The sequence below is a fragment of the Ceratotherium simum genome, chromosome 28, assembly GCF_057802395.1.
Source record: "Ceratotherium simum simum isolate JZ-2026a chromosome 28, ASM5780239v1, whole genome shotgun sequence".
Classification (NCBI taxonomy): Eukaryota; Metazoa; Chordata; class Mammalia; order Perissodactyla; family Rhinocerotidae; genus Ceratotherium; species Ceratotherium simum.
The window spans coordinates 6,171,522-6,185,596 of NC_141927.1; the positions used below are offsets into that span (position 1 = coordinate 6,171,522).

At 42.2% G+C, this 14,075-nt stretch overlaps 2 protein-coding genes across 9 annotated transcripts in view; one reads left to right on the top strand and one right to left on the bottom strand.

Moving 5' to 3' along the window:
* ANGPT2 (angiopoietin 2) overlaps positions 1-3,655 on the bottom strand; it is a 53,488-nt gene extending 49,833 nt beyond the window's left edge. The window contains exon 1 of the mRNA XM_004440581.3: positions 3,087-3,655. Coding sequence (XP_004440638.1) covers positions 3,087-3,374 — 288 coding nt within the window. The 5' untranslated portion in view covers positions 3,375-3,655. The remainder of the gene's footprint in view (positions 1-3,086) is intronic.
* MCPH1 (microcephalin 1) overlaps positions 1-14,075 on the top strand; it is a 246,496-nt gene that overhangs the window by 171,486 nt on the left and 60,935 nt on the right. The window contains exon 13 of one of the 8 annotated variants that reach the window (XM_087418294.1): positions 7,686-7,781. The exons of the other annotated variants lie outside the window; for them this stretch is intronic. Within the exon in view, the coding sequence (XP_087274420.1) occupies positions 7,686-7,754 (69 nt within the window). The 3' untranslated portion in view covers positions 7,755-7,781. Of the gene's footprint in view, positions 1-7,685; positions 7,782-14,075 lie in introns of those variants that run through there. 8 annotated transcript variants of the gene reach the window in all.

Consider the following 14,075-nt stretch of genomic DNA (forward strand, 5'->3'; position numbering starts at 1 on the left):
ACCGAGGAAATGTTTACATCAATTTAATAGGCATTAGCTTTATTTTTCAAAACACTCTGTTTTAAAGCACAATAGACTCTGCAGTTGTTTATAAATTTAAGGTATTCATCAGTGTGAAATAATTATTTCCTTTCCCTGTTTCCTCTTATCGGAAAAAAAAATACATTTGGTCTCCTAGCAAGACACAATCCATTTTGCTAAGTTATTTGTCAGTTTTTATGAAGTGTGTTTACTATCACTGGGGCAGAGGTTTAGACTAGATGCAGGATTAGCAAGAGAATGTGACATATAGTGCTTTTGTAGGTCATGGGGTGTGTTTGGTGTGCTAGCTATCATGGATTTATCTTATCCTTGTTTAACCACTAAGCAGAAAGTGAGCCTTCCCGGTATTGTTCCATTCATATTCCACTGCACTCATTCAGAAGCCTGACACTTCCTCTGCCTGGCAGATTAAAGGGGTAGTGTGGTATCTTTTGATGATGTGCAAAACAGCTCCCTCAGTCCACGCTCCTTAGGCGACGCTAACCACTCAGAATTGAAATGCTATTCATCTACCCTGGAATTAACCAGAAACTTGATCTTATTTTCCTTCTTGACAAGTTCTCTTAAAATCATAATGGTTTTTTTTTCTCTCTATTTCTCTTTCTCTCGCTCTTATTTTTAGTGTTGATCAGGGAGAGAAAGGAAATATGGAAACATAAAATAACAAACAGCCCTAAAGAAAAGGAAATATGTAAAACAATGAAAAACACAGAATTGTGCCTTTTCTTTCTGTGATAATCTTTCAGTAGGTGTTATGTTGTGATGGTGATCCTTTAATCCTGTGGCTTATCTATCATCCTATTATGTATTATTTTCTCCTTTATGAGAAAAGCAGTGTTTATTATCACAGGTGGGAAAACACAGAAGTAAGAAACAAGCAGAGAGGTTACATTTAATCACTTTAGGCGGATTTCATATTTGCCTTTTTGCTTTCATTCCCGATCCAGAAGCCTGTAAACCAAATGAGAGGACAGACTTTGTCAGGTGCATATCGCTGAGATGGGCCAGGAGGACAGGTGCTGAGCCAATGCAATGATCAACATTAGGTCATTGTTGGTGATATTTAGCTAGAGAGCTAAAGAAAGAATTTAGAAATACCATTGTGCTACTCTTCAAATATTTACTAATTGAACCTGGAAAGGAAAAAATGTTGGCCCCCTCATATAGAATTCCTTGTCCTTTTCCTTCTTTAAACAGTATGTCAAAGATCCAGGAGAAGAAGTTTGTTTATCTAAGAAAGAAATATGAGCTTTACTTATGGAGTTTCAGGTACCCCTAACGTGGAGGCTTCAATAAGGAAATACAATTTGGCAATCCTGCATTTGGCAAAACATTCTTTTATGTTTCTGGCCTGTTTATTTTAAGAGACAACTTACCAGGCGGGCAGATTAGAGTGTTTACTACGTACAATGTGTCTTTCATCTCTCACCGTGGCTGGGGCCCTGGCGTTAGCCGCACCACAGTGAGATGTAGGGAGGTTATTCAACAGGAGCGTGACGGTTTAAAAAGAAATGAGAAGTCAGAGCGAGCAGATACTTGGAACACAGTTTGTCTTCCAAATATTTGAACTTGTGTTGCTGCGTACTTTTTAAGGTTAACATTATTATTTGCACATCTATGAATTTTAGAACATTTAAAAAGAGCACACCACATGGACCTTCTTAGGAAAAAGCAGAAGCTTATTGGAGAATTTGCCCGGAAGGGGTAGTGCCTTTAAAGATATTACTAATTTTTATATTACTACAGCGAGTCTTTCTGATACGTTTTTGTTGTTGTCTGTTCTTTGATTTGAAGCGACCCCTCTTGTGGAAGTGAATGCAGTCTGAGAGCGTTCATTCATTTAGGCTCAGGACTCAAGTAATAACTTAGCCGTTTCCTCTCTGAGGGTAGGAGAGCTAATGAGAAACACAGATTAGGAGCCAAGATCTATTCTGAGATTAAAGTAAAATGTCCTAACAGAAAGTTGATGGTGAAATGAAAGACTGAGAACATAATTATACTTTTCTGGGGCAAAGTCTTGAATGAGGCAAGCCAGCTTGCTAAAGTTCCTATCTGTCTTCAAATAGTCACATTCTCTACCATGTAAGCATTGTGATGTAGCGTCATTATAATATTTAATGATTATACCATTTATGCAATTTGTTTAAAACTCCTTTAGGATATATATAGCCCATATCAAGAAGAATTCCAGGGTGATTTTGGGTTTGGTATAAACAGCTCTCAGGTTTACATGTGAAAGGAAAACTGAGCTTTCAATATCCTATTTTGGTTAAACTCTCTATAAAAAGCGTGTGAAGCAGTGGAATGATCTTAGCCCCGAGAACATGACCATCTGGTCACGACATAACGGCAGCAAAACTGGCCGTGCGCACTCGTCCCACGTGGGGTGACCTCCACAGCCGGCCGCTGGCGCTGAAGGGGGCTGCAGTGACCAGTCCCCTCAGACACTTGGAAGACCTACCCCCGTTTACAGATGACAAACCCTCTGGGGTAAAGCCCTCAGAATATGAGAAACATAAGGTCTGCTTTATTTAATTTCCTCTCATTTACCAAGAGTCACAATCTATTTTAGTAAATAAATTCAGGAAATTGGGAAAGCACTTTACTCCATCCGTTATGTATCAGTAATTAACATGATTGTCACGTTTTTCCTGGCTGTGGGCGCCGCTGCTGCTTACAGCTTCCCTCACATGCCTGCGACCAGTTTATAACATCCCTGGTAATGGGTGTTACTGCGTCTAAACTCCTTAAACAAACAAAACAGCCTACACGTTGTACAGAGAAGCGCACTTCCTCTGCTTTATTCATAAAGATTCCTGACCTTAGAGACTTTTCTCTATTGATTCTGGCATTCTTTTCACATAACCCTTTACACTTTTCATCCACGACTGCTTTACACCCTGGGATAGAATAAAAGAAATGATAATTCATTCAAAGGCATGCATCTCTCTCCTACTTTAAGCCCCCCCCCCTTTTTGGTTATTACAACAGAGCCCATCTTAATAGCTTCGACTGTTCACCGGGTAGAACTGATTTTTTCCTACCTTCATTAGCCACTGAGTGTTGTTTTCCATGATGTTCTCCAGCACTTGTAGTCTCTGCACAGAGTCGTCATAGTCTAGTGGTGCGTCCCTCTGCACAGCGTTCGGCACGTAGGAGCTGGAGGGAGAGCGGCAGTTGTCTGTCTCTGGCAGGAGAAAAGTGTAGCTGCAGGAACCGTGCTGAACCTGATACTGTCTCTTCCCTATGCTGTCCATGCTTTTCCGAAAGTTGTTATAGGCTGCGGCTAAGACAAGATCACAGCTCAAAGTAAAGAAAACAATCTGCCACATTCTTTCTTTCTTTTGGTAACAAGCCACCAGCTTAGCAAACTTCAAGGCACATAGACTCCCGAGTCCTAAGCTGCCCTCTCAGACACAGAGCTATGCTGCCATGGCTTAAGGTCCATCAATGAAAGTCTTCTCTCGCCTCCTTTTCTAGCCGCAAACGTGGCTTTTGATGCTGTCTTCTCTCCGATCCTGCAGTGAACTGTCAGATTGCAGCAGGCAGAGGAACCCCGCTCACTTGTGAGGGCTGTGTTCGCTGTACGGATCAGCGTTAATGCTTCTTTGTTTCTCTTCCCCCAGATTCTGTGGTGTCAGGATCCAAATCAATCACTTTCCTTTCCTTATATGATAAGTTGATAAGAGCAGCCAGACATGTGTAACGAGCTGCCCCGCCCTCCTGGCTTGTCCGTTATCTTCCTGTAGGGGGGTCACTAGCCAGGCAACAGGAAAAATCCGAGCGTGATGTGTGCTGTCCAACCAGGACTAGATGCTGCAGAAACCCTCTGGGAAAATCTGATCAGTTACAGGACCCCTGGGTATTTCGGAGGCACCACCCTAATTGAGCATTTCCTAGAGAGAGCAGTGGGTCTCCTGTGTCTGAAACTGATTTCACAGTGCTAAGCTGGTAAAATATCTGGGGTGATAACTTTAACTTTAAAGTACAATGAAAGTTCCTGTTTTTCCCTTTAGGAATAAAAATACTACAAATATGTCAGGACTTTGGTTTATTTTTGTTATTACAAACAAAAGAGGAAGAAGTCTTGCTCTTGTAAACTCTTTGCTTTTTCATAGGGAAAATAGTTTCATTGGTATTACTTGCTTTTTGAACTATTAGCTAAGTATACAAAATTTTCATTTTAAAGCAGTTGGGTAGGAAGGTCTTGCTTTATTAAATCATGTTAGGAAGCTCAGTTTCTGAGCTGTGACATCGAATCTTTCAATATTCAAAATAAACTTAAAATAGACTGGACTAATTAATGGTCTGTTAAATTACAGTAAATAGAGAAATTAGAACTTAAATAAGAGGATGTTGAGAGAGGAGCTCATAAATTCTCCTTTATTAGATCAAGATTTGCTCAAATCCCATCATTTTGTAACATATTATCCAGGATCTATTAAATCAGACCTGTTGGGTGTTGGACTCAGGCAAAGCACTTCTTTTTAATTAAGCTCTAATGTCCTCATCTGTAAAATTCAGGAATTGCCTTAACTCCCAAGATTTTTCTATTTCAGTTCTATGGCTCTGTAAATCCTCCAGGTTGCTTCCTTTAATAACTAAAATTTAACACTTCAGAGGTTAACAACATGCTAACTCACTAGCCAGAGGGTACACGGGGAAGAAACTTGGAGCCTTTGCCGTGGTCTGTTTGTATCTCAGTGCACAGGATTTGTTCTTCCCAGGCAGTGGTAGCATTTCTGTCACACTGACCTGGTAGACCTCGTCTACCCATGAAAGCCAGTGTCACTCTCTATCATATAAGATCAGCTTTTAGAGGATTGCAGAATTATAATTTTAATTCTCGGGTGGATGTGGAATTGCTATAGTGAGTTCTGTGTTCCTGGAATGTGTTTTCCAGAGACCTAATTAGACCTTTAAAAACATCCTTCCAAGGGGCTGGCCCGGTGGCATAGTGGTTAGGTTCACGCACTTCACTTTGGCAGCCCAGGGTTTGCGGGTTCAAATCCCAGGGGTGGACCTACACACTGTTCGTCAAGCCACACTGTGGCAGCATCCCACATATGAAAAGTGGAGGAAGATTGCCGCAGATGTTAGCTCAGGGCCAATCTTCCTCACACACACACACAAAATTCCCAATTAACCTAGGCTGGCTCCTAGGTTATCACTAAAGCCCAGGGTTCTTAACTAGAGGTCCACGGACAGAATTCCTGGGGTCCATGAACTTCGACGGGAAATAATATGTCTTTATTTTTCACCAAGCACTCACTGAAATATAGCCTTTCCTTTAACTGTGAATAGGTCACAAACAACAGTGGTCAGTATCTGTGGCTTTCTCATCAATAGGAATCATGGTTGTTTTGTATGATATCTCAAGCTATCACTTGCACTCAGCACTACATTGTTATTAGATCCATCTCTAGATCCTGTTGGTTAATATCTGAATAAAGCAGCACCATGTCGTTTTCTGAGAAGGGGTTCATGGACTTCACCAGACTACCCGAGGGTTCTGTTGCACAGGGAAGCTACAACTCATGCTCTGGAAGAGTCACATAGAAGAGGGTATTTGATCCCACCATGATTCTGGTGCGTGGTTTCTGCTAAAGGAACAAACTAAAGAAAATACACCCATTGAGACTATGAACTATACAGGAAAGCATATAGGCTTGACCATCAGACCTGTGTTAGAACCTGGTTCACTGAGCCCTGAAGTAAACGCTTGACTTTTCCAAGCCTCAGTTTCCCCACTCGTAAAATGAGATGATTCTTTCTTTGTAGCGCCTCTAGGATTAAAATGATGCAGAATAGTAAATGTTACTTAAGAATATTAGATTCCTTTCTTTTTCGGTACTTTCCATTAAGTGGAAATCAATTGTTCCACCATCAAGTATTATAACTGGGTTATTCTCTGATTGAATGTGATGCGGTAGCATAGGGCACAAACTTTTTCTTCTAAGTTTATTCCCAGTTTGAAAAAGCATATTATAAGGCATTAATATTGCATTTGTGGGTTTTAAAAGTCATTCCTCTGCCTTCCAGGCAAATAGGGTGTTTAAAAAGAAGCTGCAGGAAGAGGATGTACCACAAGTACTTCTCGTCTGCCGGTTTTGTATCAGACACTCTGTGGCACACTGACAATAGAGATTAATACGAGGGGGCTTCAGGCTTGAAGAAGCTAACAGAGTGAGGGAGAGAGACCCGTAAACTAATAGGATGTGATGAGAGGAGGAATTGTGAGAACACACAGAAGGAAGACAGTGTTGCTTCCAGGGCGCCGGTCCTGCAGGCATTGGCATGGATGCTCTCTTATGCATCCGTCCACTCAGGCTCAGAACATGCAATGAGCAGCTCTTCATAGGCTCCTAAATGGAAATTGTTACCGGAGAGTCGGGGGGAGGCTCTGGTTCGACCAGGGGTGGGCAAAATTCTTCTGTAAATGGTCAGATAATAAATATTTTCGGCTTTGCAGGCCCTGCGGTCTGTGCTGCAACTGCTTAACTCTGCTGTTGTAGCGTAAAAGCACCTGCAGACAATCCACAAAGGAGGGAGCCTGGCTGTGTCCCAACAAAGCTCTCTTCATGGGCACTGACATGTGAATTTCTTGTCATTGTCACATGTCATGACATATTTGTCTCTGGATTTTTTTTCAACCATTTAAAAATGTAATAACGTAAAAACCATTCTTAGCCTTTCAAAACGCACCATGGACTGTAATCTGCTGACCCCTGAGTTAGAACTAGGAGAGTCGGCCGGGGGGATGTGACGTGGTTGGTGAGGCCACTCTCAATGCACAGCCAATGTAAACAAGGACCTCTCCCATGCCTCGGATCACGGCATGGCTTCTTAAAGAATTGAGAAGCATGAGCCAGGCCGGGGAAAAGGGACTTAGGAAAGGGGCAGGAACGTTTGCCCAAAGAGAAAGTGCCACTTTGAAGCTGGATCTAAAATGCAAGACGAGGAAGATGAGCTAGGAGAGCGGACTCCAGTGAGGAGCAAACATCACCCTGGGCAGGGCCAGCCACAGGCAGCACACGCCAGAAGCAGAAGGCGGCACATTTGTTGTAGTCAGAGCGTACGCTAGGCTGCAATGACTGGTCACGGAGGAAACGCAGAGAAGATCTGCAAGTCCACCGCGGCCAACGAGGGGGAGCCAGCAGGAGACCCTAGAAGGAGGCAGATCTGGGCGTGTAGTCACATGAAGGAGGATGGGGCTGGGATTCTGCCTGTGGCTGGCTGACTGAAAGTGCGGACAGTCCACCCTCCTGCCCTCACTTATAGACAGGCCTGCTGTAGTCCTTTAGTAAGCCCCACACAGCTGGCCTCTGTGTGAGGACCACCACCCCAGCCTGGGGGCTTGGAGGCTAAATGCCCCAGATCCTTGGCTCCTGAGTGAGGCTTGACTGTGGTTCTCAGGACTGTTCATATTGCAAGAGAATCTTGAGTTTTCTTCAATGACTTGCTGACAGGATAGCTAAAGGCAGATGAAGCCATAAAATGAGAAATATTATGACAGCCTTCCCCAAAGTCGCCTGCCTGCCCAACCAATATCTTTTTTCTAACGGTTCTGCCGAACAGCTGTGCGTGGTGCTGTTTATTTTGTTAACAATGTTTGTTTTCTCCCTCATGCTGTATGTCATCAGCTGAAATTTCGGAGGCTCCCGTTTGTTCTCTGTAGAGCTGTCTCAAGTTCTCCTTATTCTTCGCCATGAGGAGGTAACTCCTGTTCAGTGGCACCAGAAAGACCACCTATTCCCTGAAAGGAGTCAGCATGACAAAGAACTTTGACTTCAGTTTACCCTGTTGAACAAGAGCCTTAATGTGTGGGAGAAGCCAAAAGACCTTCCGTTGGTTGTGGCCTCCCCTTCCCTCCAGAAATGTAGGTCCTGTGGATGTAGATCTGTTTCTATCTGGATCGTGGAATCTGATTGACCACAGCCTTCCAGAGGCCCCCGGTCATCCAGAGCCATCTGTGAGACTCCCTCACACATTTGGCTCTGTTTGAATGGTGTCCCGGGAAGCCAGAAACCAAAAGAGGATGCCATCATTAAATCAGTGCAAAGCAGGGCAGCCCCCAAGCCATGGATCTCCAGATAGAATTTTCAAGAAGGCCCATGTGACTTCTGCTATTGTCCTGTGAGCCAGTTCAATATTCAGTATTTAACTGGATAGTTATATTGTTGGAGAAATCATGAGTTGGAAGTGGGACCAACTGGCCCAGGGAAGAGAAGGGACATTGCTTTCTGAACTATTAAAATCCCAATAAGTGTACGTGGCAAATACATTCTTTGAAAAGCCCATACCTAATTGGAAAATACGTGGAAAGTACTGAGACATCCTGAGAGGCACATTGATCTCCTGCGTTCATCGCGTGTTTTGTGCTGGAGTCTTTTTCCATCATATCTGGGCAGGTCCTCTGGAGTGGATGGGTCTCATGCCTGCTCGAGTCACTATCACCCAGCACCCAGCACAGTCTCCATTCATCATGTCATCGCTGCCTGCAGGCCTCGGAGATGGTGACTGGGGCAGGCTTCTTTGGCCAGCGTGGCCTTAATTTTTGGAAAGCACTGTGTTGGTGTAAGAGGAACTCTCAGTACTGAAATACCTAAGAAGTGAAGCTGCGGACCCTGTTTGGACTCTTGGCCATTTGCAGACAGACGGGCACACTCAGGACTCTCGGGCGCCTGGCACGCTGGAGCCAGGAGGGGCTCTGGAGACATCTTGTCCGTCTCTCCTCCCTCCCTGTCCCCAGCCTTTTTAAAATTGGCCAAATAAAATCAGTCTACATGTTTACATCCAACTCAATGTTCTGTGTACAGGGAAAACCATTAGAAAGTTCACTGGACATAAAATTGTTGCTCAAGAAAGTTCAAGAAAGTTGTTTTACTACTTTTCTTCCAAATTGTATGCAGTAATCAATGACAGCTAAAGAAGAAGCTACAACTGGCAAAAAAAAAAAAAATTCAGGTTTCTGAAAGCAGTCTCCCTCCCTGGTGATTCCTTTATAAGCTACATGGAAAATCTCTATTTCTCTATTTCTGTTCCATTTTAATATATGCTGAACTGAACCTGAAGAACCACAAATGGAGTCCTTTTGTAAAAACTTTGGTGTTACCTCTCTCTGGAGCTACTAATCATGTTGAACTCATATTAAACCCTGAACCTGGAATGCTGTGAAAGATCATTCCCAGCCATGGGACTTCAAAAAAGTGCTAAAGGAAAAGCCCCTTAAAGTTACCGTAAAGACAGAAGAAAAGGAAAATCGGTGTAAATATGAACACACGCACATCCATGGAAGGTAGGTTTTGCCCCTATTATGGATATGGAAATCAAGGCTCAGTGAGGGCAGATGACAAGAATTCCATCAGCCAATCCCATGTCTGTGCCTTTTTTTTTTTTACATTAATGGTGATGAATTTAAGGAAAATTTAAAGCAGTAATTTTTTACCCCAATTTTAAGACGGCAGAACTCAACCTTCTTTGGAGAGGATCGAGAATCGCTGTCACGTACTGGCCATCACTTGTGTGCAGCACAAACCCAGCTACAGAATCCACTTCACCACCAAAGACTTTGTGTGGCCTTTGGTCTTCCTGAGCTGGAGCAGCCAGGTCACGAACGGAGCCACCACGCACCTTCTTCAGTATCCTGGACCTATGGCGTCTGTCAGCGGGGAAGGTCCCATCAGAAGTGCACGAATCAATTCAGCAATGAAGACTTAAAATCAAGTAGCTACCTACTGGCTTAGTATAGATTCTCTGGAAACCCACCATGTTATCTAACTGCGTCAGTTAAGCTTGATGCATACATTCTAGTTACATTGTCAATTTTCTGGCCTTAACATTTTTTTTCTGCTCTCTTTGCCTCTTTGATTTCATCCAATGTAGATAACTGGAAGAGTATGATGTACCTTTTAAATTATAAACAGTTTCTGAAATGAAGTGTGATGGCTAGTTGAGCACGTTTCCTGTCCTAGTTGCATTAAATATATCAAGCATTTAACATAAAATAGCTGGCCCGTTATATTTAGAGTACAAATTCAACGTCGTCCGCTTAGAAAGGGGCATCGGCCCCATAGAATTCACCTTTGTAGAAGGTGAGGAAATGTATATTTTGTTAAAATAAGTATCTGCCTGCCAAAGGAGGAGAAAGAGCCCTTTGCCAGATGTGTTTTCAGTCAATTTCCTTTCCTGGGAAACAGCCATTTCCCCTGCATTACCAGTGCTGTTTTCATTCGTGGAGCAGACAGAGTAAGTGCAGCGCATTAAAGGACAGAGGCCCCGATAGCATCAGCCTTATCTGTGACAATTATCTTCCTTGCAGCTGTGTAACTTCTGTCTGACAGCGAACCGTAGGAACTGTGTGTTAAAGTTAGTATCGATGGAAGAATCAGAGTTGATAACATTCACGTGGCCTCTCAGGTGGTTGCCCTTCTTATTTAGGTTAGTTCAATTAAAAAGGTACTAAATCCTCCTCATTCTAGCTTATCCGAGTATTTCCTGTGAGGTGCCATCTGAGGACATTTAGAAAGGACTTTACAGTTGGCACTCCCACGAACCCAGCAGCATCTGCTAAAGAATGTTTGTTTTTCAAAGCCACACTGTATATAATGTGTAACCTTAAAGACATTAGAAGAAAAGACTTTTTGTTTACTAGAAACTTGGGAAATATCCAAGCGGCGGTTTTTTTTTTTAAGATTTCATCATGAATTCCCTGAATTTTTAGGAATATCTTAGTTTATGTAATTCTCCTGTTTACAAAAAGTTATCTCGGATGCTGTTTGATTTTTAAATATTTTTGTTCTCTAATATTTTTATGGAATATTTTATCTTCCCATCAAAAAAAATGCCTAAAAGGTCGAGATACAAGTCATAACTTTAAAAAGGCAGAGGGTGAAATTCTAAAACAATAGATGAGTGCATTAGCCTGATAATATTTTTGCCAGTAATTCTGTGTCCTGTTTTTTCCCTGTAGAAAAAAATGCTAAACATTTGCTTTCAGTGGATTGATGTCACTGTTTACTGTTTTACAAATGACCGACGTAAAGTCAATAAAATCTTTCCTTTGGCTAGGACGATATTTCACTAGCGATTTTGAAGTGGGCTTATGAGTTATAATTTTACATTAAATCTTCCTAAATTCATTTCAACAAGGTTGTAAAGAATTCAAACTCTATTGCTTCTGAAAAATGTGTCTAGCCTCTTTGTCATAACCATTTATCTACATTTCTCTGCGAATGAATTTTCTTTTGAAAATGGCTTAATGCCATCTAAATTAATCTTTGTTTAATCTAAATGTATAAAGTTTTTATCTTAATTATTGAGAAACTTTTTAAAATAAGACAGATAAAAATGTCATGTGTGCTATTTACATTAAGATATATTATCTCTCTTGGTTATAGGTTAACATAAATAAAATTGCTTAGGTCAAACAAGTAAAAAAAATAAGGGCACATGACCCCCTTTTGGCGTTCCCATCTGTCAACTGACTTGATATAAAAAAATCTTCCTGTGGGAAATTAGGCTTGATTATGGAGTAACATGTATAAAAAGTCATTTTTGAGGAATGATGTATAGTTTTTGAAGAATTATATTAGAAGTATAATAAATAGTTATGCATAAAAGGAAGTGATGTTTGCATTCAAGGGTATAAAAATACTCCCTGCCCGTATTGCTCCTTCGTGAATCTAAGTATGTTTGTCTGCTGAGGATTCAAGCTTTTTCTAATAATCTAATGTGGACACACTCCACTTTTTCTCTTAAACCGTTTCTCAAGCAATTTCTTTGATATTCCATTAATAATAAACTGTACTTCCCCCAAAATGTTCCATTTCAGAGAAAGGGTCTAAATTCAAAGAAAGACTGATACAAAAGAAAAAAGGAAAGGAAGTAAATTGTACCAAGGCTGTAAAGAAAGGACATTTATAGCAGTATTAAGGTACCTAGTTCCTGGCATCTGTTTCCCTCCAGAAAAAAATTTTGACAATGGTTTTTGAAAGCCCTAAAACTATTCTAGTAGAATATTTAGAGAAAAATAATATTATTTACTTTTCCCCAAAATCCTGATGCATATCTCAGTGACCGTTTTTATTTATAGGTCCAGAAGTCTCGCTTCATTACAGTAAAAATTAAAACAAAGCACAGCAAAAACCTGCTAGAGATGGTACCTCTCCCAGAACGCATATATCAAACCCCCTTGTAACACTCGCCTGCTCCCTCTACTGGTCTCATACCAGGTTACAAGCAAAACTATCCCTGTTTTTTATTCAAGTCATTGGTAAAAATGATATGCAATTCAGGACACAAATCAATAGCAACTAATGTACAACTTGGAATGCTTTCATTATAGTTTAAATGCAGAATAACACCACACCATATGTAGAAGTTAAATGCCTACTTAGGAGCACACACACACACACACACACACACACACAGTAAAAAACATTTTTAAGAATTCGTTTAGCACACACAGAGCCAGAAGCTATTTCTGCATCCTCTGGTGATCAGGCTACTACTCGATGAGTTAGGCCACACTATGGCTGAGGTAGAAAAAGTAGAGGCCTGTGCTGTCTGTCTCGGTAAGGGGTGAGTTTAGAGACCTGATCCTGCTCGTAGCAAGTGTACTACAGTCTAAAGAGGTAGATCCTGGGGCCGGCCCGGTGGTGTGGCGGTTAGGTTCACCAGCTCTGCTTTAGCGGCCCTGGGTTCCCCAGTTTGGATCCTGGGTATCAACCTACACACTGCTTATCAAGCCATGCTGAGGCCGCGTCCCACATACAGCAACTAGAAGGATGTACAACTATGACATACAGCCATCTACTGGGGCTTTGGGGAGAAAAAAGGAAAAAAGGAGGAAGATTGGCAACAGATGTTAGCTCACGACCAATCTTCTGCAAAAAAAAAAATTAAACAAAAGCAAATTTGCCTATTATTAAAAAAAAAAAAAAAAAAAGAGGTAGATCCACATGCCGACACACGGGGACAGTGCTGTGACAACCTCCCTGGTGATCCTGGTGCTACTGAGCAGGAGCCCGGCATGGGGAGGCTCCTGGGTGGAGATATGTCTGAGTAAACACCAGGAACACTTTCAATGATTGATGAGATCCAAATGTTTTACTTATTTAAGAAGGACCTTCTCATCCCTTCCCCAAAATAAAGACCGAAAGTGAAGGAGATTACATTCCAGGCAGAGAAAAAACTTGTGCAGTAAATACGCAACCGTGGAACTGAAGGGAAATTCACTGTGTAATTGAGGAAAGAGTGCAGGGGAGGTGGTAAACCTGGAGATCCCATCCTGAACCTGCTCCTGGAGAGTCCCCTTCAGGCATGTGGACTTGACCCTGAGGGACTGCATAGCCAAGGGAGTGCTTTCCACAGAGAGTGGCCTAATCTGATTTTGAAAGGCCCCTGGAGTACTGTGTGGGGGAGAGGGTGGAAGAAAGTAAGATTAGAGAGAGACCTGAAGACAAACAGGTCAGATATTAGGGTGGCCGGTGTCAACCAGGGCTTGGGAGTATTTAAGAGGGACAGTCAATAGGACTTCTAGGTGGATTGGCTATGAGGACTCCTGTAATGGGATGGGTTTGGTATTGGGACTGACTCCTCCACTTAAAACAACTAAAAATGCTGGGTAAAATAATTTAAAAATTGTTTTAAAAGCATCAACAAAATGCCAATAAGAAAGTATCAGGCCCAAATTTAAGTGGAGGCGTGAACCAAGTGGAATATTAAGGTCTTGCCCTCAAGGCCTTTGGCAAATCTGGAAAACCTGAACCTCCCGTTCAAGGCCTGAGCAGGTAGGGAGAGGGGATAGAGGCCCACAAGGTGGAGAGTCTGAGGCGCTTCCTTCCAGGAAGCTGGGGCCCCAGAGGACTCCACCCAGTGTGTCCAGGTGAGGCAGAAGTAAACCTGTTGCACCCCCGGCCTCTGCAGAAGAAGGAAGAAAATGTGCCTTATGTCAAGCACATCAGAAAGGGGGAAACCCATCCCAGAGGGTTGTAACCACAAGCTCACCCTTTTTAGTTTTACAGTGCAAA